Source organism: Pan paniscus, chromosome 6 (assembly GCF_029289425.2).
Source record: "Pan paniscus chromosome 6, NHGRI_mPanPan1-v2.0_pri, whole genome shotgun sequence".
Lineage (NCBI taxonomy): Eukaryota > Metazoa > Chordata > Mammalia > Primates > Hominidae > Pan > Pan paniscus.
Genome location: NC_073255.2, coordinates 54,645,718 through 54,672,334, shown reverse-complemented (window position 1 = coordinate 54,672,334; position 26,617 = coordinate 54,645,718). Strand labels below are relative to the sequence as shown.

The 26,617-nt window shown below is 46.1% G+C and overlaps 1 protein-coding gene across 6 annotated transcripts in view; it reads right to left on the bottom strand.

Moving 5' to 3' along the window:
• Positions 1–22,671, bottom strand: part of VWC2 (von Willebrand factor C domain containing 2) — a 150,465-nt gene extending 127,794 nt beyond the window's left edge. For 2 of the 6 annotated variants that reach the window (XR_004672468.3, XM_034964078.3), the window contains exons 1-2: positions 21,630–22,231; positions 19,612–20,410 (exon numbers count right to left, since the gene is read on the bottom strand). Coding sequence is in view for 4 of the 6 variants with exons in the window: in XM_034964078.3 (XP_034819969.1) it covers positions 19,612–20,307 (696 nt within the window). In the remaining 2 variants the exon portion in view is untranslated. Of the gene's footprint in view, positions 1–19,611; positions 20,411–21,629; positions 22,232–22,284 lie in introns of those variants that run through there. The other 4 variants (XR_008955792.2, XM_063606230.1, XM_034964079.3 and 1 more) reach the window with 4 other exon arrangements.
• Positions 22,672–26,617: the final 3,946 nt, after the last annotated feature.

Sequence of the window (26,617 nt, the reverse complement as noted above, 5' to 3'; positions counted from 1 at the left end):
CAAACTTACACAACATATTACGAAAACAAAAATAGTATCTACAACTTTGCTATAGTAACAATTGCTCAACACTTCACAAAGAGCTGCTCAAGGATTAGGCACCCAACCCTTAAGAATGGGGAATAAAGGTAAACCTTTCTATTGAGAGGGATCATTATTTGAATTACACATGTAATCCACAAAGGGAATAGAAGGCATAGATACTAAAGCAATGACTTTAAAGAAGGGACCGATAGTGTGTGAAGGCTGTGTGGAAAGTGAATAAATGCAAAGCCTGAGATCAGAAAGTGAACTTCAAGGTCCTGATTCCAGTTCAGAACCTAGGGCACATACAGCTGCACACCACACTCCACCCATTCCAGACGTCTAACTCTCTGCTCTACTCCCTCCGTCAATGTCTTCTTTAAACAGCTAAAAATGTGTAATGAATAATTGATGATTCATACTTACACAACTGACAAAAATTTTCAAATTCACATATGAAAGATACACATCCATCTTGCTGATTAGAGATTACATACACATGGGACCAGGGGCAACAATACTAAGAACAGGCCCCATAAATTGTATCAACAACCCAGCCATCCTACTCTTGATCAATTGCATAGGCTTACTACATTATCTCTCCTTGTGTTCTCAAGGAGAGATATAAAGAAATACACGAGTCACTCACCTCAAATGCTCAGTCTGGTTAGGGAGATGAGACTTAAATATATGGAAGAGAAACTAACAAAATGGCTGAAAATGTTGAGTGCTAACTGAGCTACGTGCATATTGAGAGTTTTAAAGGCAGTGCTGTCACTTCTGGCTGGAAGTATCTGACAGAGAACTTGGAATATGATAAGTCAGGTGGGAAGGATTGGGACAGGTAGAAAAGAGAAGAGGACCACATAGACAAGAGGATGAGGATGGAGATGTGTCCAAAGGATGCTCCACATTCTAGACTGGCAGAACTGAACTACAATGAAGAAGTGCAACAATGGACCAGACTGGGCAGGTAGAGAGGGAAGGCACTAGGAATACAGCCTGTATACCCTAGGGAATGTGGAATGAGGTGATGAATATCCTGTGCTCAGGGTCCTTGCACCATAAGACAAGACCAACTTGGATCTACAATAACCAACAATAACCTCTTCAAACTACATGCAATATTTCTTTCTCAAGCTTCTGGGTCCAGCACCCATACATACCTGCCTGCTGAGCACACACCCTGTCTATTACAAGGGCCAAAGACAGTGCAGCTAACAGGCATGGATGCAAATTCCAACGTATTTATTGGTGTAAGCTTGGGCAAGCACTTAACATTGCTATGTCTCAATGTCCTCAACTGTGAATGCTCTATTAAGTGGCAAAAGAAGAAAATCTGAATGGTCAATTAATGTATAAAAGAATGTTCCATCTCATTAAAAATCAGAAAAATGCAAACCAAATGATAGTATTTCATGCACATTCGAGCTGCATGAAAAGAATGTCTGATAACATCAGGTCTTGGCCAAGAGAAGGGGAACCAGAGTTCTTACATTTGCTAGCATGCAAATGGGCAAAAGGGCTTTGGTTTGGGATATACAGGAGGTTAGAATAGGAGGGTCGGGAGTGACAGAAATTCTTGCTTCTCTTCCAGTCTTCAGTTATGTCTCTCTGGGAGGAGGCATTCAAAGAAACTCTACAGCCAGCTCTGCTTAGCCCCTCTGATTAGCTCTTTGGTGTTGGCTAGTCCACAGAATGAGCGCATTTGTGCCCTCCTTTCAGAAACCTTGCAGGTACCCCTACAGGTGGGCTCTGAGTTGCTCAGACTGCTGAGGTTCTGAAATGCCCCTGGTCTACCAGCAATGTGTTGTCCATCTAGCTGCACTTCCCAGTCCAGGATGCTGATCTTGGACTCTGTGTCCCTTCTCAGTTGGTTATTAACTTTGAAGTGAAAAAAATGCATGCCATTTATATGCTATCTATCAAAGACCTAAAGCCCTAACAGTTTGCAATAGAAAAAAGTTAGAAACAATTGACCATTAAGAGAGTGGATAAACACATTGTGGTGTTAATCAGATGGAATAATAGACAGCAGTTATAAATTAATGAACAAATATGCGTGTGACAATACAGATGAATCTCAAAAACATAAACAGGAAAAAAAAGTTGCAAAAGAATATATATGGTATTATGTTGCTTCTATCAATGTCAGTCTTTGAAAACACATGTACACACAGGTGTTGCTTACAGATACAGGCTCATGAATAAAATAAGAAAATCAGTGCAGGAATATATGTAGCAACTTCACTGCACCAGCTACTTCTGAACAGAAAGGAAAGGGGACAGGATGGGATGAATGAGAGGGCAGGTTTGTTTCTATCTGTACACTTCAATTTCATTAAAAAAAAAGAGGGTTAGAAACAAGTGTGACAAAAAAGTGGCATCCAGTGATGCCTGGACAGAGTCTGCATATTATTTAGGCATATTTGATACATTTTAAACACACATTTTTAAAATTCTCACATATGAATTTGTTCCATATCAAAGGTCATTTATGAAGTACCTGAAAAATGCCAGGAAATATTCCAAATCCCACTGATCACCTCCAACCAGTAGCCATCTGATGGAGGATTTTAGTGATGCTTTACTGGGCTGCAGCTCTTCCATAAGAAAGCAAAGACAGAGAGTGGGATAATTAGCCAATTTAAAGTTCTGTCAGGGCCTCTGGGAGCAGCTGCCAGGCATCTTAACTGTAAAGGAATAAGCACGAGCGTTGTCCCAGATCTAGAGACCCAGGTAGGCCATGAGTAGTGGGAAACTTGGTCCTGGACCTCATACCTCAGTGTGCCCTGTAGCCTCAGGCGAGCCCCTGACTGCCCGACATCACAGTACCAAGATGAGATGCACAGGAGGAATCTCATCTTGTTCCCTTCTCCCACTGAAACCCCATGAGGCTTCCCCAGGGTGGAGGCTGTGGAGTGACTCCGACATCTGGCCTCCTCCAGCCAAGCCCGAGGGAAAATGCAAAGCTGGACACAGCGCAGATGGGGAGACCTCTGGCCGCCAGGACAGGAGGCTTCCAGAGCAAGGGTAGGAAGGGTGGCCAAGGAAACAGGAGGAATGACAGCATATGTGGCAACAGTACAGCAATTCTCAGGAAGAGAAGCAGCTCTAGAACTGGACTGCGCCATCCCCAGTCAGTCCCTTTTCCTTCCTGAGCTTCCATGTCCTCATGTTAAAAAGGGGAAGGAGGAAGTTACCTGTTGAACCCGCTGTGGTACCAATCCTCGCAGTCACTGCCTGGTCACAGGAGTGCAAAATCAAAGGTGTCTAGTGCAGCGTAAATGCACACAGCGGGAGAGGACAATCAAGCCCAATTCTGCCCCTGATTAACTGTGGGACCCTGAGCAAGTTATCTGAAACTTGTGCCTCAGTCTTTTTATCTGTAAAATGAGGATGGTTAAATTGCTGTTGGCAAAGTGCTTACAGCGGTGAGTGGCTCATGATGGACACTCCACAAGGATGAATTACAGTCGTCCGCTGGTATCCATGGGGGACTGATTCCGGGAAACAACTCGGATACTAAAATTCAAGGATGCTCAGGTCCCTTCCAGGTGGCCCTGCATATGTGGCATCTGTGGATGTGGAGGGCCAAATGTGCTAGTAGTCATGGCAGAGAGAAGGACAGTATTTTGAAGTAACGCCTGTATATTTCTTTCTCACCAGTGTTTCCCTTTGGCCCTTCCACCACTGCACCTACACAAAGAGGCTAAGCCTTGGTTTTCTAGAGAGCAGACACAAGTAAGTAGAACAAGTAACTACATAATTGCTGTGCTTTTAAGAATCATGAGGGCCAGGCTTTCCAGGAAGACAGTGGCCATTATCAGTACTTCTTGAGCTTGATTTTTACAGACTGAGAGCCAAAGTCTGGAGGTTCAATCATAGAGTGGGAAGAATGAAAGAATGTATAACAAAGGAAGGCGAAGCATCTTCTTGTCTGGAAAGAAGGACCCAAGGGAGGAGGATGGAATGAGGGCAAAGCCAAGGGGTCAGATGCCACCACCCTGGCTTGAGTCAGCCTGGAGCTGGTGGAGGGGGCACTCAGAAAAATGGCCGTAGGTTTGGGAGATAACTCCTGAAAAGCTGAGTCACTTCCCAGAAGTGATCAGATTCCTGACTGCCCAAAAGGCTGGGATATCCCAACAGAGACAGAAACTTTAACAAGAACAACTGTTTTCAGCCATCAGCAAATATCGGGAGCCATGGAAGGAAAAGCAATGTTCTAAAGTAAGAGGACTTCCCTGTCTGCACATACCACTTTTGTTGTATTCATTTTGACCCTGTTACATGATTATTTGGATGACCTCAGATTAAGAAGTTAGTGAAAGGCATGAATGACAAAGCAGTCTCTCCGCGTAGCCCAGGACAAGCAGCCTCCCCAAATCATTGTCACAGTTCTGTCACCAGATGGCGAAAGTGCCTTTTCTAGCTGCCCAATTTATGAAAACCTCTTTCCAGCTCACACCCTTAGGGTGCATGTAGAGGCAAGTCACGAAGTCCCTTCCATTTATACAGTGTAGTCTTACTAGCTTCTGATAACCTGTAACTGTGTGATTTCAGAGCTGGAGGAAAATGCTGAAGTGATTCCTTTCAACTCTGCTTTTTATGGAGTGAAAACACACCCACAGGTCTGGTGACTTCTTGAGGCAGGTCTCTGCCTGAACTGAAGTCTGGTCATACCACAGGGCCAGTGATAGAAAATCTTCATTAATAAGTACTCAGAATCCACAGGCATCCTGGAGCGCAAGTGGCTCTGCCTGCACCTGTCAGTCCTCCTCACCACCTATAAGAAACCTGGAAAATGATGTCTTCCTTTCAGCAGTCACCTGGAACTAAACTTCGCCCCCGTCCTTGTTCAGGTTTCTTCCCTGAAACTGTCTTATCAAACTAGCACAGGACATGGCCAAATTCTCCCTCCAAACTTGACAAGCAGAAGGGCCCTTGCCACCTGGGGACTCTGGCCCTGCAGCCTGAGTCCCCGACCCCCTGAGGGCTGGCAGGTGCCCTGCCATGTGATGTCCCTTCATCAATCCAGGCAGGCACAGAAAGGCTCCCCACCTAGCTCCCTGCCCCTCTCTACTTTCTCCCTCAAAAAGAGAGCTAATTCTAATGTGAAGTGAAGTTGATCCACAAGCTACCGTCCAGCCTCCACCACAAGGATTATAGCAACAGAAACTAAGGACAGAGAGACGCTGCTGCCTGTGTCATTCAGAAAAGCATTTTTTTTCTGTTCTCTTTGTCTTTCCACTGTCTGAGAACAGATTTGCACACAAAGGGATTTAATTAATAACTGTCCCCAGAAGCTATCAGTTTCTGAGTCTCAGTAAGAAGACAACTCCACGTACCACACAATAGATTAAGAATACAGCAGCCTGACAATCTGAGGCAATATAGCTTTCTTCTCGGGCACCACAGACAACTTTTCCTTCTTTATGGCTTTAGCTTCAGGCAAGACCCTTGTCTACTAACATCTTTTAAATCCTCTCCTGAATAATTCCCTCACATTAATACAGATCAACAGGAACTTGCTAGGTCAATTATGCGGGGGAAAAACTAGTGGCAGGGTTTACACTACCTATTTACTTGGTTGCAAACAGCAGAACAGCTAGGAGGAGAATGAGAAAGACCTCCTTCTTTGCTGATGGTTCAGATCTGATGGGCAGTCTGGAATCTGCCAGCTTGCCTAACAGATACACAGTCAGAAAGGATGCAGCCAAACGTGCTGGCCGCCTGCACCCCCGCCTCTGCAAGGAGCCAAGGGGCTGTAGGGCCACCCGGAGCACCAGGGCCAGTGCAGGGAGCAGCTTCTCACTTCCCACCTGGGAAGCATGGGTGACGCTGAAATCTTTGTAGAATTATTTCGTAGATAATTGGCTCATTTATAGATTTCTAAATTAAGCCCATAAGAGAAAGAAAGTAATGTCAACTGCATCTGACCACCTGTTTGGGGAGAGAAGAAGGTTCTCTGACAAATTTTGAAAGATATTCTCTTCTTTAAAAACATTGGAAGATCAAAACCCTTTTGTTTTAGAATTAAAGAATTACAGCTAAGTAATCCTTGGGAGAAAAACAGAGAGCTTAATTTTTACTTAATATATAAATGACTAAAATAATGTCTTCCTAAGAATAGACTTTTAAAAGACAGGTGTGACATGGGGATTAGTTCTCTCAGGGATGACAAATTCAAATTTCTTCAGGGACCAGTCAAGTAAGAAAATGAGGCCACGAACTAAGTGTGTAATAAGGAGTGGTGGGGACTGTGGCCAATGGGGGGAAATGTTAATACAATGAAACCACTATGCCTACTTCATACACACACTCACACTCACACACACACACAGTCACATATACACTCACATGCACCCACACACACACATCTACACCCACACTCACGCACACACCCCCACACCCGCACTCGCTCACACACTCTCACACACACACGCCCACACTCACACTCATACACACACCCACTCCCACACCTACTCTTTCACACACACTCTCCCACACTCACACACACCCACACTCACACATGCACCCACACACATGCTAACACATACAGCCACACATTCTCATACACCCATTCACACACACACTACACTCTCACTCACAATCTCACTCTCACTCACACCCAAACCTACACTCTCACGCACCCACACATACACCCACACTCACACACGCACCCACACGCTAACACACTGACACACTTTCAAGCATGCACCCACACCTCACACACACACGTTCACACACTCATGCACACACATGCACCCACACTACATTCTCACACATGCAGGCCACACACTCACACCCACACACACGCCACACACCCTCTCACACCCCCACACACATGCTCACACACATGCTCACACACTCATACCCACATATCCACTCTCACACGCACCCAGTCACACACCCACACTCAAACACACCCTCACACACTCAAACCCCCACATCCACATCCACACACACATCCACACAACCCCCCACACCCATACATCCTCTTTTACACACACACACCCTCACACCCCCACACTCACAGACATACCCACACATCCACACTCACACCCACACACCCACTCACACACCCACCACTCATAAGAGTGTGGGTATGTAGGTGTGGGTGTCGCACACGTCCACACTCACACAAACTCTCTCACACACTCTCACACTTACACTCACAGTCTCACACCCACACACACACACTCATACACACTGTCTTACACACCCACACTCACACTCTCTCTCTCTCACACACACACACACAGAGGCCAGGGGAAAACAGAACTACACTGCTCCCGTTTGGCATTCTTTTATTTGAGACGGCAATGACAATGCCCACTACAAGCAGGAAGTGAAGATGACCAAAGGCACCCATCAGTCTGCCTTTGCCCAAAGCTGGCCGGGCTCCAGCAGCCCTGCTCGCACCCCCAACTGTAGAGTGACCCAAATGGATGCCCGTCTGGACACTGCCTGAAGTCAGGGTTTGCTTGTCTTGTTAAAGCTCCTTCAACACATCAGCTGCCAATTACCCAGAAAGTGCTGGACCACAGCCCGAGCCAGGAGTGGACAGGCACTGTGGGCTCCCATCACTGACCCTGAATCTCTTCTTGAAGCTAAGCCTATTCAAAAGTAGGCTGAAATTAGAACAGGACACCCACTGTGGTTTCTCCGTTTAATGAAGTCCCTTTCCATGGAGTTTTAAGCTCTGGTGGAGAAGACACAGCAGTGCTCACTCACACAGAAAGGGACTCTTTGCACCCAGACATACGGCGCAATGGTCCCTGAGATCTGACCATTAAATTATATCTGTCATCCCTTGCTGTTACCTAGAAGCAAGATAAGCTGATTTTCTTAGCTTCCTGGAGGGCACTGGAAGCCCAGACATGAACTCTGCTACCAGTGGGAGGTTACCCTGAGCTGGGAGGCTGACATTAGAGCACAGTGTACCCCTCAGCTGCCTGTCTCTCTCTTGCTTCTCCTGCCCAGGCCACAGCAGCAGCCTTGTCAAAAGCCATATTCTTTTTCAACCTACCCACTCCTGACATTTGTGTGTGTGACGCAGCAAAAGCACAGCGAGTGGAGGTAGAGGCGCTCGGGGCAGTTCTGCCCCACGTGAGAAAGAAAGGTGAGCATCTGGCCACCTGCTGGCTCCCTGCACATCCCAGGCTCCCCACGGGTGGGGCTTGTGTCCCTCCATGTCCCCAGAGCATAGTTGTCCACAATGCCACAGTGTCACCAGGTGGGGAGGTTTAGCTCCTGGCATATCAAGAGGAATTAATAAGAATAGTGACTTACTTGAAATTAATTTTATTATACTTCATTTGTTTCAAGCTTTCTAAAACAAAAATATTGAGTTCTCTTTTTTAAAAGCATACAGAATTTGGAAGTAAAATATAAATAAGAATTGTTTTTAAAGCTAGATATGAGGAAAGCAAAGATACATACAGAAGGGCCAATCTGTTTGGTATGGTTGAAGGTACTATTTATTTCTGATTGGCCTATTGCCCTAAGGGTACAGGCAGCAGTAGGAAAGGAATCTGATTTCCAAGCATTCTGACCTTCATTACAAGAAGGGTAGGAAAAATTGCCCATGGCTGAGTAGTGAGAACTTGGTGAGTGGCTGAGAACTTGGTGGTGGGCAGTTCTGACCAGCTGGGGGTGCCTTTGAAGTGTTCACCTACTTGATGATTTGGCCTAAGCCTGAGCTGGCTCCCAGTATCTGCTTTCTAAGAATATTTAAACTAAAGAGCTTCTGCACAGTGAAAGAATCTATCCACAGAGTAAACAGACAGTCTACAGAATGGGAGAAAATATTTGCAAACTATGCATCCAACAAAGGTCCACCATCTATAAGAAATTTAAACAAATCAGCAAGCAAATAACAAATAACTCCATTAAAAAATGGGCAAGAGACATGAACAGACACTTCTCAAAATTAGACAAACAAGTAGCCAACAAGCATATGCTAACATGCTCAACATCACTGATCATCAGATAAACACAAATCATAATCACAATGAGATACTATCTCACACCAGTCAGAATGGCTATTATTAAAAGGTCACAAAATAACAGATGCTTGTGAGGCTGCAGAGAAAAGGGAGCACTAATACACTGTTGGAGGGAATGTAAATTAGTTCAGCCACTGCAGAAAGTAGTTGTGGATTTCTCAAAGAACTTAAATCAGAGCTACCTATTACCCAGCAATCCTATTCCTGGGTATATACCCAAAGGAAAATAAATCCTTCTACCAAAATGACACATGCACTCCTATGTTCATTGCAGCACTACTCACAATAGCAAAGACATGGAATCAACCTAGGTGCCCATCAACGGTGGATTGGATAAATAAAATGTGGTACATATACACCGTGGAATACTACATAGTCATAAAAAAGAATGGAATGATGTCCTTTGCAGCAACATGGATGCAGTTGGGTACCACTACCCTAAGTGAATTAATGCAGGAACAGAAAACCAAATACCACATGTTTTCATTTATAAGTGGAAGCTAAACATTGGGCACTTATGTACACAAAGATGGGAACAATAGACACTGGAGACTATGAGAGGGGCGAGGGAGGTGGGCAAGGGTTGAAAAACTAACTGTTGCATACTATGTTCAGTACCTGAGTGATGTGATCATTCTTATCCCAAACCTCAGCATCACACTATATACCCAGGTAACAAATACCTTGCAAAAGTCTTCTGGGGGAAGGCAGGCAATGTTGCCCCCAGCTGAGCTCCACTGGTGTACAGCTTAGTAAACAGTTAAGTTTTATCCACTCCTTCTTGATTCTGTGACTTTGCTTCTGGGATCATTTTCCTTCTTCCTAAATTTCATCCTTTAGACTCTTATTTTAAAGTTCTTTTAGTAAATATTTTTTGGTGGTCAGCTCTCTATTGTATAAAGTATCTTTCTTTAGGCTCATTCCTGAAGGACAATTTTGTTGGATACATCAATCAGATTAACACTTGTTTCTCTCTTATTTAAAAATATTCTCCTACTGTGCTGTGTTTTCTGTTGATCAGATGTCTGCTGTAAGCCTACTCACTGTTATTCTGGAGGTAATGTCTTCTCTGGTTGCTCTGAACATCTTTATTTTGCCTTTGTTGTTCTGCAGTCTCTATAATATGGCTGGATGTGAATATATTTTTATTTATCTTTCTTTAGATTCATTGGGTTTCCTGAATGAGAAAATAGATGTCTTTCAACTAGAAAGTCTTGGAACTGCCATCTCTTGGAACTATCTTAATTTCTCCCGTACTCTACAATCTCAGAATTCTAAGCAGAATTCTAAGCAGACTTTCAACTAGAAAGTCTTGGAACTGCCGTCTCTTGGAACTATCTAAATTTCTCCCATTCTCTACAATCTCAGAATTCTAAGCAGATGTGTGGTAGATCTTTCCACTCTATCCTCCATGTATCGAAACATCTCTTTCCTGTGTTCCATCTATATGTCTATGTTTCATACTAGTTAACTTCTTCAGATCTGTGTGCTGGTTTGCTAATTATATCTTAAACTGCATCTAGTCTACAACTGTTAATCCATCCCATTGAATATTAATTCCATGGGATTGATATCATTCATTAAATGTATCATTCACTTAAACAAGCGTTATCTGCTTCTTATTCAAAGCTGACTAGTATTGGGGATATATTTCTGTTCTTTACCCATGCACTTTATTCCAGCATTTTCTTTATATATATATATGTAAATAAGTATATATCAAATATACTCATTTTACATCCCAATATCTGGGTCTGATTCAACTGCTTTTGCCTCAGCTGATTCTTGCTCACATTGCCCTTCCTCTTGTGAGTACTTTTTATTTTGAGGTCACATTCCTTGGAACACTACTTGTGGGAATTTTTTTGCAGCCTGGGTGAAGGGTGCCTTCACCCCGTGTGTGTCTGTTTAGATCAGATACCTGTTGATCCATTTAAAAACACATATTCCATTTGGACTTTGCAGACCACACAGGGAAGCATGAATTGGGCTCCACATCCATAAGAGGGTAAGCCTGCCACAGATGGCAATGACTCGGGGAAAACACAAACATTTCTTTCTCCTCTGGACAGAGCCAAGGCCCATTGAAAGATGTTTGCCTACATTGTCCCATTGCAGTACAGGCTCTTCGGTACCCTGGCTTTATAAGATAGATCCTGATCTGATTCTCTCTACTTGGGGACCTGAACTCTTCACATGCCACAACCCGGTAATGATTGGCCATGAGTGCCAAGGGCCCAGGCCCCAAGATCAAGAGATGCTCCCAGACAGCCACAACTTCAAGGCAGACTTTGCTCTATGGATTCCAACTCCACCTCTAGAAATTAATTTCTCTTATTTTCTTGCCACGTCAGCTGTGCTTTTAAAAATGGATATAGAATGCGAAATGACAGACAATGGAGACTCAGAAAGGTGTCAGGGATGGGGAGGGAGTAGATAATGAGAGATTATGTAATGGATGCAGTGTACATTATTTGGATGCAGTGTACATTATTCTGGTGATGACTACACTAGAAGCTCTTCCTTCACCACTATGCAGTGTATCCATGTAATAAAATTACACAGTACCCCATCAATTTATACAAATAACATTTTTCTTTTAAAAATATGTGTTTTATATGATATTCAGGATTTCAGGCATTTTGTTGAAGGTGAGTTGTCAGGCTATCCTCCATATTCCCAGGAAAGGAAGGAGAGGTCTCATGTTTAAAGCATCATCACTTTTGCTATTCTTGGATACTTGGAAATGTGCAGAGCCACCTGGCATTTTAATTTCTTTTCTTTTTTTCTTTATTTTATTTTATTATTATTATTTTTTTTAGAGACAGGGTCTCACTATGTTGCACAGGCTGGTCGTAAACTCCTGGGCTCAAGTGATCCTCCCAGCTCGGCCTCCCAAACTGCCGGGATTATAGGCATGAGCCACTGTGCCTGGCCATGGAGTTTTAATTTTCAAGCTCTATGCTTTTCCACAGGCCTAAGGCTTCTGAGAGAACTCACAGGGCCCTCGGCAGAGGCCTGACATCATCCTTTTCCACAGATTTGAAAGGCAGTCTATGTCCTGGCCGCACCCCAGTGCCCGACAGAAATAGAATGAGAAGTATGATCCAGCTGGCAGGATCTCAGCCTTGGAACAGACAGGCAGTAAGAAGGATTTCCAGCTACGTGGTCAGAAAAGTACCATGAAGGATGGTCACAGGGTAGGTAGGCCTGGGTGGGAAGCCATATCCTTCATGCAAACTCACAGTTGTTACATTTGATACAAACTCTTTTCTTTTCCCTAGAACATCTGGCCCAGGATTCCTCTGTCATTTAAAAACAAGCCATCAACAACAGTGGAGTCTATTAATAATAATAGAGTGGCTTCTACTGTGTGCCCCCTTGACCCCCTGACCCAAGCTCTCACAGTGCCTCACACACCACAGTACTGCTGCCTGTCTCCTGGAGGGGGCCATTTACTTCCCGTCACATCTCCAGGATGCAGCCCAGGGCCTCACACACATGGTGTCCTAAATATTTTCGTATAAATGTAAGAATAATGTTTCTGTTGGGACTTATCAGATTTAGAGATATCATCTGAGGAGGTAATGTTTTATGGAAAAGCAGCTCCATGGAGCCAGTCCCTAATGATTAGAGGTTCTACAAGAGTCCTTCTAGAGACCAAAATCTGGACCAGGGCGTGGCCACCTCCCCATGAGCTGCACACTCTGCAGAACTTGTCCAAATATCCACATCAACTTTGTTCAGAGCTTTACAGGTTCAAATTGCTTTCACATACATCTTATTTACTTCTTATAATGGGAGAGGAATGCAAAATACTATCCACTTTTTTTCTTTTCTTTTCTGTTTTTTAAGATGGGGTCTCATGCTGTTGTCCAGGCTGGAATGCAGTGGCCCAATCATGACTCACTGCAACCTCAAATTCTTGGGCTCAAGCCATTCTCCTGCCTCTGCCTCTCAAGTAGCTGGGTCTACAGGTGAGCACACCAACATGCCTGGCCTTTTTTTTTTTTTTTTCAATTTGTTGTAGAGATGTGGCCTCACTATGTTGTCTAGACTGGGCTTGAACTCCTGGACTCAAATCATCTTCCCACCTCAGTCTCCCAAAGTGCTGGGATTACAGGGATGAGTCACCACACCAGGCCCCATTATCTTTTTTTTTTTTTTTAACCACTAGAAAACAAGGCTCTGAAAGTTGTCCAGGGAAGCACTGGATAAAACAGAACCCCATTCACCCCACCGTTCAGATGATAAGTACCCTGTCCTCAAATTCCCAGAAGCTGATTCTCCACCAAAACTGAAGAGGAAAGGACTGGAGAGCATGGGACCTGCTTTCCTAAACCTCCTCATGATATCAACTGCCTGTACGATTTTGGAGGGGGCACTAATTTTCTAAGGTGAATTTTCACTGCCTATGAACAAGAGGCTTTTCAAAGTCGTGTATTTATTTACAGGAGCATGGGTGAATCACACATCTGCAAGGGGGGTGTGGTCAGCTGGAAAACAAATGCCCTCCCAAAAGGGCAGCCCTGCCCAGCTCTGACAGATGGCTGCCATCTGGGAATCATTTCATTTTTGTAAGAATTAGGCAATCTGGGAATTTATATGAGCCTCCTGCTTGTCAAATACAGGCACTAGTAAACAAATGTTTTATATGCCATGAGCCAAATAGAATACCTCCTAGAACCAGATCTTCCTCTTGGGCCACCTGTTGCCCCACATGGGTCTGATAATCCCTGGAGTCCCACCTGCCTCTTGGGATCTAGTCTTCTTTTCACTGCCCCCTGGATTCATTCCCCCTTGCTCTCAGGGAAATCCTGGGACTAAGTGCTTTTAGTCCCATTACGACTCAAGACTTCATCCTTTGAAGGACACAGACATAATTTTGTTCATCAGATGGCCAAGTCAAATATGACAAATCCATGTAAATAAATGCTTAGCCAAGTGGATCAAGCATTTATTGGACATACATATGAGCAAGGTACTCTGGGCTTGTATAACTTTTCCTTTTTCCGGGTACCTGAAATGTTCTCAACCACACGCAAAATGCCACTTCATCATCATATGGTCACGAAGACACTATGCATCTTCAGAGTCCAACACGCTAGGATTCAAATCCTGTCTTCACCATTTACTAGCTCTATGACCTTGATCAAGCTATTTAACTTTTTCGGACCTTAGTTTTCTCTCCTTTAAAAATAAAGAAATTACCACCAACTCAGTCTGTTGTGTAAATTACTCCAGAAAAGCCAATATATAAAAAATATTGGCACTAGATAAATATTGATTCCCTTCTGCCCATTGTAAAAGGTTATGGTGTTAATTCCATCATACTTCACATCAGATATTGTATGGAGCATGCAAATAAGCAGTTTTTAAAGCTGTGTTTCCCCCACCTGAGTTAGGAACACATCTAAAGAGTCTAGATATGGCATATGACTCCCTCTTTAAAAAAAAAGTCACTGTTTAAATGGCTTTAGACACAAGGGTAGAAAATGAGAAGTAGAGAATTTACAAAATCTTACTTAGAACAAAAACAAACTCAGAGACAGCAACAGTACATGCATTAGCCTGACTTGCAGAAAAGAACACAGATTGACTCATTTTACTTAGTGAAGGTGGATAATAATAGCATTGTTTTTAGTTAAGTAACATCAGCCAAAAGAATATAAATACCATTAGACTGAAAAGTGTGAATAACCGTAGCTTTCTCTTTGCTGGCACTTTCTCATAATTGATATAGAGATCTATTTAGATGAAGGTTTTGATTCCAAATTTCATGTTCAAATTTTTTTAATTGATAAAAACCTAGAAATAAGATTTTGCAGTGGGGTTAATGGCAAGTCAGATACGGAGGCAGTCAGAGAGAATTTGGTTTAACTCAGTGGTCCCAAATCATTTCACCTCCAAGTACCCCTTCCTGTTATCTCTCTCTCAACAGTTCTTATGCTTTGAAAGACAGTCTAGTAAGTTCACTTATTAATAATTCATCTTCCCTTTTTCTTCAAAGACTTATACAATTGCCAATCAGAGCTCCTGATCGGCTATGATAACCAGTGTTGACACACTTTGCTGATATCAATCCTACCAAAAGCAAAGAAATGTGAAGATTTAGTTATCCTGTATGGCCCTATTGCAGAGTCATAAAAATTCCATTAGGTTTTATAAAACATGAAATAAGCTTGCAAACTCCCCTTTCCACCATCACAGTCCTCCAGGAGACCAAGATTCCCATGATGAAAACAACTTGTTTTGTTGAGCAAAATAGAATGATTTTTTTTCAATTAACACATTTCAAATGTGATTTGCTTCTGAACAAATCATGTGGCCATTGAGGCAAAATTTACAACTGCTCAATACAGCCCCTCTCCCTACCCTTAGTCACCTTTTAGTTTTCTGTGACACAAGGATCCATTCACATAAGTAATACAGGAACTCCTAAAGTAGCTCTCAGAATGCAATAGACACAGAATCAGAATGGTCAAGTTGAGCCCCTCAGTTAATGTTCATTGGCATACACTTCATCACCACTCACTCCGTGCCTTCGTCATAAGCACTGTTTTCCCATCATGTGTGCTGATGCATCCTCACACACCCCACTGTTACTACCTCGTTAGGTCTGTTTTAGGAAGTCAATTTTGGTCATTGACACTATGTTTTGGGCTAACCTGTGTGCTTCTACAATTCAAATTTTGAAGTCCTCACGCCAGTAGCTAAGAATATGACTGTCTGGAGACAGGTCTTTAACGAGGTAATTAAGTTAAAATGAGGTCAGGCCCCAATCCAATATGAGTGTGTCCTTATAAGAAGAGGAGATGTGGACACAGACAGATGCAGAGGGAACACCATGAGAAAACCCAGGGAGAAGATAGACATCTGCAAGCCAAGGAGAGAGGCCTCAGAAGAAACCAGCCCTGCTGACACCTTGATCTTGGACTTCCAGATTACTTGGAAATATGGAAGTCTGGAAATCTTGGATTTCCAGATTTATTCCAAGACAACAAATTTCTGTTTAAATTACCCAGTCTGTGTTACTTTGCTCTGGCAGCCCTAGCAGACTAATATACTGTAGGAAGCAGAAAACAGTTAAAAATATCATTCCTTTACTGAAAAAAAAAAAAATAAGCCAATAGACAAGTTTCCTTATTCAAAGTTGAATGCCTGCTGGTATAAGTTAAAGAAAAAAAGACACTTGGTATCATTTGAGAGGCAGTGGAGAAAATTCTACTATTAACTATGTTTTTATTTGGATGTACAAATTAAATTACAACCATCCCTGGAAGAATGAACACATTACCCTCATTATTATTAGCAGCTTAATGGTATTTTGTGGAGTCAATGAGATCTTTCACAAGTATCTAACTGAGATCAAACAGGCTGTAAGGAGAGGAAGTTTTAATGGGGTAAAAGAGTACAGAAAGAAGGGAAAAAACAAGTTTAGAATATGCAGAAAACTGAGTAGAGAAAGCAGCAACAAAACATGCCCAAAGAAAGAGAAGCCTATGAAGACAGGGAGAAACCGCACTCCTGCCGGAGCCAAATACCCTGCACATCACAAGCACAGGCAGGCTCTGGAGTTAATCTACTGCTCAAAGAGGGTCAAGCCTCCATCAATAACTAGTAATTTCCCCTCTCTCTCTGTCTCTGTCTCTCTCTCTCTCTCTCTCTCTCCCTCTCTGGAAGCAGAGAACAGACTGTTAAAGGATCTATGCATCTTGCAGGGACTGAGGCCCAAATAATCTCACTTTCACTTCCTTCCTTGCTAAAGTAAACAGTTCCAGGCATGACCCGACTGTACCACAATCTCCATTTGAATCACATTTTCTTCAGAGAAGTGCAAAGCACTTCAGACAGAATGCTTTCCTTTTTCATTTTCCATGTACTTTGTGCTATGCACATTACAGACTACAATCTCTCTCTGAAACCCAGAATACCCAGAGCAGGCATGTTAACAATTTCTGTGCCCTGGTACTCAGCATCACGACAAATCTCCATTACTGCAACCCACAAAGTCCGTGGACTCACAACTAACCCTATACCATTCTACATTCATATTTTCAACATTCTTCAAAAAAAGCATTGCTTTCTCTTTTGTACATTGAAGGAAACAAAAATGGAGACAATAAATGGCTTGCACAAGGCCACAATAAATTAGCAGAATGCCTAGAAATGTTCCTGATACTAACAAAAATGAGCAAACATGCTCTAACACTATAAAATCTTTATGTAGTTGACATATTGTAAGAACAAGCATATAATTAAAAATATGTAACAACTTTGCAACGTTCAAGCATGTGTGCATCCCAGCATCTAGTAATAAATGATGAAAGTTTAGAATGAAATGTCATTTGAAGATGGAAGATGCACTTAATATTCCAAAAATAGCTTTACTGGTATTTTAATTCTTCCTAAGATTTTAATCTTTCCAATTTCCCTTTTGTCAATATCATCTCCCATCCTCAGAGTTTGAAAACACATTCTACCTATGGACTACCAAACAGGTAGCAAAGAGGAAATTAAATGAGAGATCCCTCTCCTCCATAGACAAAAGCAGCTTCATGGCTGCTAGCATTTAGCATGAATTGTTAAGACAGAAGTTTGAATTATTTCCTTTACCTGTGATCTCAGGTAGGTAAGTGGACACTGAAGTATTTGGGCTTACTAGATCAAAGTGCTACTAATTCCTCAGTTTACTTCTAAGGACAATTCCAGCAAATTACTATGAAACTATAAATAGTGCAAACAACAAAAGGAATTAATTAAAAACCAACTACTTATCTTTGACTTTAGAAGAGCCGATGATGTTACCAATTCAAAACTTAAGAGAATTGTTCTAGTGTTCTATGACCCTGCTCCAGGCCAAAATGGAAGGCCCCTCCTCTGGGCTCTTCTAGCACCCACAGGTTCCTTTACCTGGACACATTTGCCTGTGAACTTTTGTTCTGCACCCAAAACACCTGGAGAGATATCTACCAGACTCTCCCGTAGGCAGGAAGCATTTTGAGGGCAGGGTTTCTGATTTAGTTAATTTTGCATGGCCTGGGCGTGGTTCATATGAGTTGCTCATCCCAGTTGTCTTTCTCCAAAGGGCTGAAGTCAAATGTGAGTACTTAAGCAATGTATGCCTGGAGTTATATTTTGCTACCTGAGCCTAGGGAAAGCTGGCCCCTTATCTTACAGATAAGAGAAAAGAAACCCACAGGGCATATGTCTTTTGTTCCAGTCCTGCAGCTGGTTAGTGGTAATGCCAGAATGAATAACCATGTTTCCTGACTGTAAATTCCAGCACTCTTTCCATACTTTGTACACTATATATAGATCTGTCCTTCCTGGCTTTGTACTTATATAACACTTGATAATTCATTGCCACAAGTCAGTAATTACATGGGCTTCACATCCTGGGAATTAGCAGATCTCACAGGCTAATTCCAGGAGGGGTATTCCAGCAGAATTCCTCCCTAAACCTTTGCTTTAGTAGCTGCACGTTCCATAACGCCCTCTGCAGGTGGGAAAAGGACAGCTATGGCCTGGTAAGTCAATGGGCTAAGTCCAGGCAGGCCATAGGTTGAGCCTACCTTGAGGTGTTTGGAATAACTGAACACCCGTGCAGGTCTCTCTCAGGCCCCTAGCCCACTGGCAGAGATTTTACCTGGAGCCTGTGCATGCATGCTGTGCAGCACCTTCACCCAAACTAAAGCCCCAGTGGAGCTGGGCTTTTGGTTCAAGTAGAGTATAAGGGTTAAAAACCTAAGCTATGGAGTAGAACTGCTTAGTTTGACATATGAATCTGTTTCTTAATAGCTGTTCTGCCTTCAACACATTATTTAAATATTCTGTGTCTGTTTCCTCTTCTCCATAACATGGAGACAATGGATAATAATCCACCTCCTAGCATGGTATGAGATTTAACTAACGTACATGAAAAACAGCGGGATCCTGACGCACAGTAGGCATTAGAGAGATGGCCGGTATTATTAACATTACTACTACTCATCTGAAACAAAACAATTTTTAACCATTAACTGCACTTGTTGGTTTCACCATCCACTATGATTTGGCACCCAGTGAGCAAATATTTTCTTTTTCTTTTAATTTTTAGAACATTTGCATGATACCCTAAACACATAATCTAGGGAAATGGCTTTTTATATGAATAGTCTCCCTTAATTAGCTATTAGTTGAAGAATATATCCCAAATGGTACCGTAAATTACCCTGTGTTTGAAAGCAGGTTAAGCATTTCACCGACAACATTCCCAAATTAGGAGCAGTACATTAATGTTGAAAGTCCCTCCGATACCTGTTGGGACCCTTCCCTTCAGTGCCATAGGCTTCATCCTCATGAAGCCCTTTTAAAGTGAACACCGAAGGAATCCCTATGGATTGGCCACAGTGCTCTGGGAAGGATTACCTCTGCCCTGAAAAAGAGAGGTCATGTCAAAGGGACGTGAGCACAGTGCTCTCCACCTCTCAGAACCAGAGAGCACCTCTTCTTCAAAGTGGGGGACCACAGAACCAAAGCTGTTCCACCCCTTCCTGGAAGGTGCAAAGTCGCCCGGCGGGCGTTCGCATCTTACCACGAACTCCTCCAAAGTCTGATAGGTCTTGCCCCGGAACTCGCAGTAGTTCTTCCTTTCCTTGCACTGCGGACAGCACTGGCTCGTGTCGACGTGGATGCAGCGCGGGTGCAGCCTCGGGCACTCGGGCTGCGCGCACAGCGGCCCCTCCTCGGTGCACAGGCACGGGCAGGCCGAGGGGCCCGGCGCGAACTTCTCCCCGATCGCGTACACGAAGCCGCTCTCGTCCACGCAGCCCTTGCCACGGTAGTCCGGGTACACGTACTCCTCGGGTGGCTCGGGCGTGGGCGCGAGTTCCGGGCCAATCGCGTCCTGGGCGGCTGCGGCCAGGGCTTCCCCCTGCGGGGTGTCCCCGCGGGGCCGGACCTGCAGATCCCCGGCCTTGGCGCCCCCGCCCTGGGAGACCCAGGCCTGCTTCAGCTTGCTCCACGGCTCACGGCCGGCGAGCCCACGGCCGCTCTTGCTCTTCCAGTCCCGGCCGCTGCCGCCCTCGTCCCTCGCCGGGCGCCCGAGCTCGTTCACCCGCCCCGGGCCGTCCCGAGAGGCGTGCTCACGCTTCTCCTGGCCCGGCTGCTCTGGTGCCTGGGCCAGCTTCTCCAGCGGGATGCTCGGACTGCACAGAGCCACCATCAGGCAGCAGGTGACCAGGAGGGAACTGGAGAGCGCGCCAACTGCCATCGCAGTGGAGCTGGGCATCCCCTACCACGTCCCGGCGGGCGGGCGGGCGGGGAGCGCGGCCGAGGGGCGAGTCGCATTCACAGCCCGGGGGCGCACCGCCGCCAGCCGGGAGCCGCCGTCCCTGCGGAGAGAACAGCAGTACAACTGAGCCCCGCGGCCCGCGCGCGCCCCGGCCCGCCGCGGCCCCCACCCGGGCTCCGGCATAGCTCTAGATGAACGAGCTGGGCGACGGGGGCGGGGGCAGCATGCCCAGCGTCGGTGCACGGCCGGGGTTCTTAGACATCACAAATTGTGGAGCGATACATTGGAAGCGAAATCCAAGAACGACACCGGCCGGCGTGTTTCTGATGTAGTCGTGATTAGTGTTGGAGATGGCCAAGGGCGGCTTGCGGAGCCCAGGGAACGCAGCGAGCCAGGCCCGCGCCCCCCTGCAAAGCTCTGCCTTGAACCACGTAATTCAGGCACCCAGGGTGTCCCTCCCTAGGTCCTGGCCACATTTCCCGAAGGTTATTAAATGGAGAATTCAGCAGTGGAGTTAGAGACGGACGAATGTACAGGAAGGTAAGAGGGAAACTCTTCCTCATTTGCTTTAGGGGGTTGTGCTGGGAAAATGCGGGGAGGTTAAACAAAGCTTCTCCTAGGACTCCACGATTCATTTCTAACAACTTCTTAAAAGACTCCCGTCTCGGGAGCAGACGCCCCCTCCCCGCTCTCTAAGCCCCGCTGCATGAAAGGATGCCCTCGGCCCCTTGCCAGAGGGCCGGGTCGGGGATTGCCGGGGCTTCAGCTCCTCTGCCGGCCCGCCCCTCCGAGCCTTGGGAGCCAGGTCGCCGGCCGCAGCGCTCAGTCTTGTAGTGTCCTGGCTGCGGAGCAGAAGCGCCCGGGCAGCACCAAGGTGTGCAGTGCGGGAGGCTGGGGCCCCAGGGCGCAGAGTGGGCGCGAGACCCTCCTACTCGCTGGATCCCGGCCAGCCTTTCTGGATTCCAAAGTTTCTGCCGCCCAAAGGGGCTGGGAGAGCCCGAGACGCCGCAGGACACCGGCAATCCAGCCTCTCTCCGCCTCACTCCCCGAACGCCCCCACTCTGCGCACTCCGGTGCGTCTGTCCCCTCCCCCTCAGCCCTCCTCCCTGAGGGCTCCGGACGTGCCCGGCCCTGCTCACCCCCTGCCCGGTCCCTGCCGACCTCAACACTGGGCGAAGCGCCCATATTCACAAACTTGGGCGGGGGAGGGGGTTCCTCCGGAGCAGCTGAGCGGCTGAACACAGCTGGAGCGCGTCCGGCCGCGCGGGGACACCCAGCATGCACCCTCAGCCCTGAAGACCGGCGCCAAACCTACATACATGAGCGCAGGGCGCGGGCCGGACGCCGGGCTCGCGGCGGGCGCAGGGGTAGCAGCGGCGGGCGCGGGCCCGGGTTGCCAGCGCCCATCCTGGGCCGGCCGGCGACCCGCGTGGGGCGGACCACTGAGAGCCCAGCCCCACCTGCGCGCTCCGCCTGGCGCGCACACCGGGCTAGGGCGTCTCTGGGGACTCGCTCATCGCGCTGTCAGCTGCCGGTAGTCGCGGCCCCAACTCGCGTCAGTGCCCGCGTCGCCCTCAGTCGCTCATCCTCCGGCCTCGTCCCCGCTTCTCCGAGACCAAGCGCGCCCCGGGGGCCACCCTGGCGCCGCCTCGCTCCTCTCCGCGGAGGGGTTCGGGGAGCTCTCCAGACCCGGCAGCCGGAATGTCTGGGCAGCCGTGGCGCGTCGGAGGGAAAAGAGAAGCCCGGAGCGCGGCTGGCGCGCGAGTGGCACCGAGGCCAGCATGGGAGCTAGCGCGCCCGCCTCCCGCCTCCCCCCGCCGCAGCCGCCTCCGCCCGGCTCCCGCTCCGCTCCCTCCTCTGCTGCCCCCGCTCTGGAGGCCCCGCCTCGGCCCGCGCTGCCCCGGGGGAGGCCCTCGCGCTGCCCCCGGAGAGGCCCTACCGCCGCACCCGCTCCCTTTGCTGCGCCGGACCAACCTGTCACTCGTCCGCGCGGCCGCGTCCCTACCTCCGCAGCCGGCCGCAGACCCTGCCAGGGCTGCCATTCTCCAGTCGAGTCATTCACTTTGCGCTGGACCTTTCATCTTGGCTTTTCTCTTTTCTTTAATTTCTTCCTTCCTAATTGGCCCCCTCTGGCTTTCCTCTTTGTGGACAGCTTGTTTCAGCTACTGTGTTCAGTTTGGGATTCGAAGGCCGTGTTAGTTTAGCAGACTGTTGAGACTTTCTCGTCTTTGTATTCAGAAACCCAGAGAAATAGACGTTTACGAGTAAGAAACGTAAAAATCTCAAGCGCGAACTTTCTGAATCTCTGCCAATCTCTCCCCGCTCCCATCTTCCTCTTTCTGCCTGCTCTCTCTTCTACTACAAATAGAAACCTGTTTCCTAACTTTGCTAGAATCCTCAACTGTTAAGCAGAGGCCCGGTTGTTTTTACTCTTTGATCTTGTGTAAACGAGAAAACGTCAATAGTACCTGTTCAAATTAATCCCCGAAACTGAATTTTCATGGAAATGGCCCATGGCAGTGGTTCCCACTCACGGCATTTTAGAATCCCTGAAAGTGCTCGGACGGTAAACAGATAAGCTTCCCTGCAAGGTCAGGCGCTCTGGCTGGTGGGAACTGGGGAGGCTGGTTTGGGACACAGTTATTTCTATCTTTTAATAGTATAGACAAACAAATCTTAGCTGAGGTGCTAGGGAGCCCTCCTTGAAAGCCTGAGAAGGTTGCCCCTCCACCCCCTCCAACACATACACAGCCAACAGGGCTGGATGGAGGATTTCTTTCTCTCTCTCTCTCTCTTTTTTTTTTTTTTTTCAGACGGAGTCTCGCTCTGTGGCCTAGCCTGGAGCGCAGTGGCGCGATCTCCACTTACTGCAAGCTCCGATTCCCGGGTTCATGCCTTTCTGCCGCCTCAGCCTCCTGAGTAGCTGGGACTACAGTCGTCCGCCGTCACCCCCGGCTAATTTTGTTTTTGTATTTTTAGTGAGACGGGGTTTCACCATGTTGGACATGATGGTCTCGATCTCTGGACCTCGTGATCCTCCTGCCTCGGTCTCCCAAAATGCTGGTGAGCCACCGCGCCTGGCCTGGATGGAGGATTTCTATGTACAGGATGATTTGAGCCCTTCTGCTGTTTCAGTTCTCACTCTCATTTTTCCTTTTTTTTTTTTTTTTAATGTTTTAGAGACACGATCTCACTTTGTCACCCAGGCTTCAGTGCAGTGGCATGATCACGGCCCACTGCAGCCTCAAACTCCTGCCTCAGACTCCGGAGGAGCTGGGTGTACAGGTCACCACACAGGGCTAATTTTTTGTTTGTTTGTTTTGTTTTGTTTCGTTTAGTTGGTTTTTTTGTTTGTTTTTTTTTTTGTTTTTTGGTAGAGATGGGATCTTGCTTTGTTGCCCAGGCTTGTCTTGAACTCCTGGCCTCAAATGATCCACCCGGCCTCTCAAAGTGCTGGGATTACAGGTGTGAGCCACCACACTCGGCCCTTTCGTTTCTTGTTACCCTCAGAAAAGAGACAGGCCACATTTGCTGTGGCTGCAGCTGCCTACCCACCCACCTGCCTCTCATCACATGCTCTAATCAGTTATGGCTTCTGTGTCTTTATGATGCTCTAATCCAAATATCACACCTTTCACAACACCACCAAAATAAAAACACGGCTCGAGGTGTGATCATATGTAATGTGCAAAATGGGCCCTCAGTTCTAATAAAATCAAGCGCTTTCATAGCATGGGTTAGGCTACAAATTTTGTTATTTGACTTATTAGCTAATTCTGTTCTTGTCATTAAACATCCTGTTTGTTTTGTTTTGCCAACAGTACTCTCATGTGGTTACAATGGGGTAGCCCCAAACACATGTGACTAATAAGAACAAAACAGTAACATTATGTGTCCAGGATTCTAATTGAAAAATTGATTGGGGGCTCAGCTGAGGAAATAATGATGTCCCTTTATTAATCCCACCTCAATCACCGGTCTCTCTGAATCAGAAACTTCTTGTCCCAGCCAGCTGCTTCCAGGAGAGAGCCATGAATATGAGATAGCCAAGTTTTCAAGAAGAGGCCTGACAAAACTGAGGATGAATTAAGTGACCAAGTGTCCAAATGGCTTTGTTCTGTTAGATGTTCTCAGAGATAGTGTTACAGGCCTGATAGAATGAGGGAGGAAAGCAGTTTCCAAGGGATTGCTGTCCTTTGTGAAGAAGAACAATACCCATGCAGCTCGATGAGCTGAGTAATTCCAGAAAATATAGGGGACTTTGCAGGCGTTGAAGGAATATACAATTTATTTATTGCCAGTGCAATGAATTGTTGCGATTAACTTTTCTTCTTTCCTTCCTTCCTTGTTCCTTTCTTTCCTTCCTTCCTTCCCTTTGCCCTCCTTCTCCCCTTTCTCCCTCCCTCCTCCATCTCTCTCCTTTTCCTCTTTCTCTCCCTCATTTCTTTCCTTCTTTCCTTTATTCCCTCCCTCCCTCTTTCCTTTATTCCCTCCCTCCCTCTTTCCTTTCTTCCTTTCCACTTATTTTCCTTTCCCTTGCTTTCCTTTCCCTTCTCTTCCCTTCCCCCCTTTTCCCCTTCCCTTCCTCTCCCCTCCCCTCCCTTCCCCTCCCCTCCCCTCCCTTCCCCTCTCCTTCCCTTCCCTTTCCCCTCTCTTTCTCTCCACTTCCCCTTCTTCTTCCCCTTCCCTTTTGCCTTTCCCTTCCTCTTTACTTTTCCATCCTTTCCTTTTTTCCAGGCTAGAGTGCAAGGCAGGAGCAGAAAGATCTCTGGTCAGGGACTGAAGTGACATAAGTGTAATCCAAGTTCCACCAGGGGCCAGTTTTGCAACTTTGAACAAGTCGCTCAGTGTTACAGGCTGTTTGTTTTCTCACCTTTAAAAGGGAAGAGAGAGGATCTCTGAATGAGTAGGAAGCCCAAAGCACTCTAGGAATATAGCACATTTCTGCTTTCATGCCCCGTTTTAACTGAGTTCGTTGCTTCCATTTTCTTCCTGTGTGCAAGAGTTAAATCCATCTGCTGAGGTACAGTCATATTTAGTAGCCGGTGTGAGAGTCTGAGCTTGGCCACAGGGCCAACCCTGAGCAATGCAGAGCAAGTGGGTTCCAGACAGGATTCTAGGCCAGTCACCTTTCCTGTCCCTTTTGGCAGAATTAATCTTACCTTTATTTTCTCCCCAGAGAGTGGTTTATGTCTCTTTTAACAGTTAACTTTTTATGTCAACTTTTTTTTATGTCCCTTAAACTTTTTTTTAATGTCAACTTTTTTTGTGTCAACTGTTTTTTTAATGTCCCTTATAACAGTCAACTTTTTCATAGCTCTGGATTATCTGTACTCACCTCTGAAATGGTTGCTTATTTAAGGGCAGTGGCTATGCTTTATTCATCCTTCTATTCTTAGAGCCAATAGGACCAATTGAGGAGGGAAAGGGAAAAGGAGGGAAGGAAGCAGCAATAGAAGGAGGGAAGGAAAGAAGGAGGGAGGGAGGGGAGAAAGAAAGGGAAGGCGATTCAGAGGGAGGGAGAGAAGAAATGTGAGGGAGGGAGAGAAGAAGAGCAAGGGAGGGAAGAAGGGAGAGAGGAAGGAAGGAAAGAGGGAAGGGAGGGAGGAAGAAAGGAAGTAAAGAAAGAGAAGAAGGTAGTGAGGGATGGAAAGAGGTAGAGAGGGAATGGGGGAAGGAAAGAAGGATGAAGGAAAGGGAAAAAATGTAGGAAGGAAGGAAAGAAAGAATGAGGGAAGAGAAGAAGAAAGGAAGGAGGGAAAGAAGGAAGGAATGAAGAGAGGGCAGGAGGAAGAGAAGAATTGAGGAAAAGAGGAAGGAAGGGAGAAAGTAAGAAGAGAGGGAAGAAGGAAAGGAAGGGAGGAAGGGAAAGAGGGAAGGAACAAAGAAGATAGGGAAAAAGAAGGAAGAAAAGAAATATGAGAAGAAGAAGGATTGAAGAAAGGGAAGAAGGAAGGAAGGAGGGAAAGAAGGAGGATGGAAGAGGGAGGGAGGGAAGGAAGGAAAGCCAGAACTAGGAGAAATTCACTTATTATTTATACAATATTGGGCAAGTTCACAACCATCTCATTCAATTTCTTACAATACTACTAGTCTTAGCAACCATTACTGTTTTTCATTTTGCCCATGGGGAACCATGCCTGAAAGAGGTTGAGACTGGACTAAGGTTACCCAGCTAATAAGGCAAGTGCCTGGTTGACAGTGACACCTGTGACTGCACTCCCAGTGTCCTGTCCCAGTACAGCTCCACTGCTGTCTCCTCCAAGTGGGCTGTGGCTCTATGACTTACTATTCTGGATTAACTGGC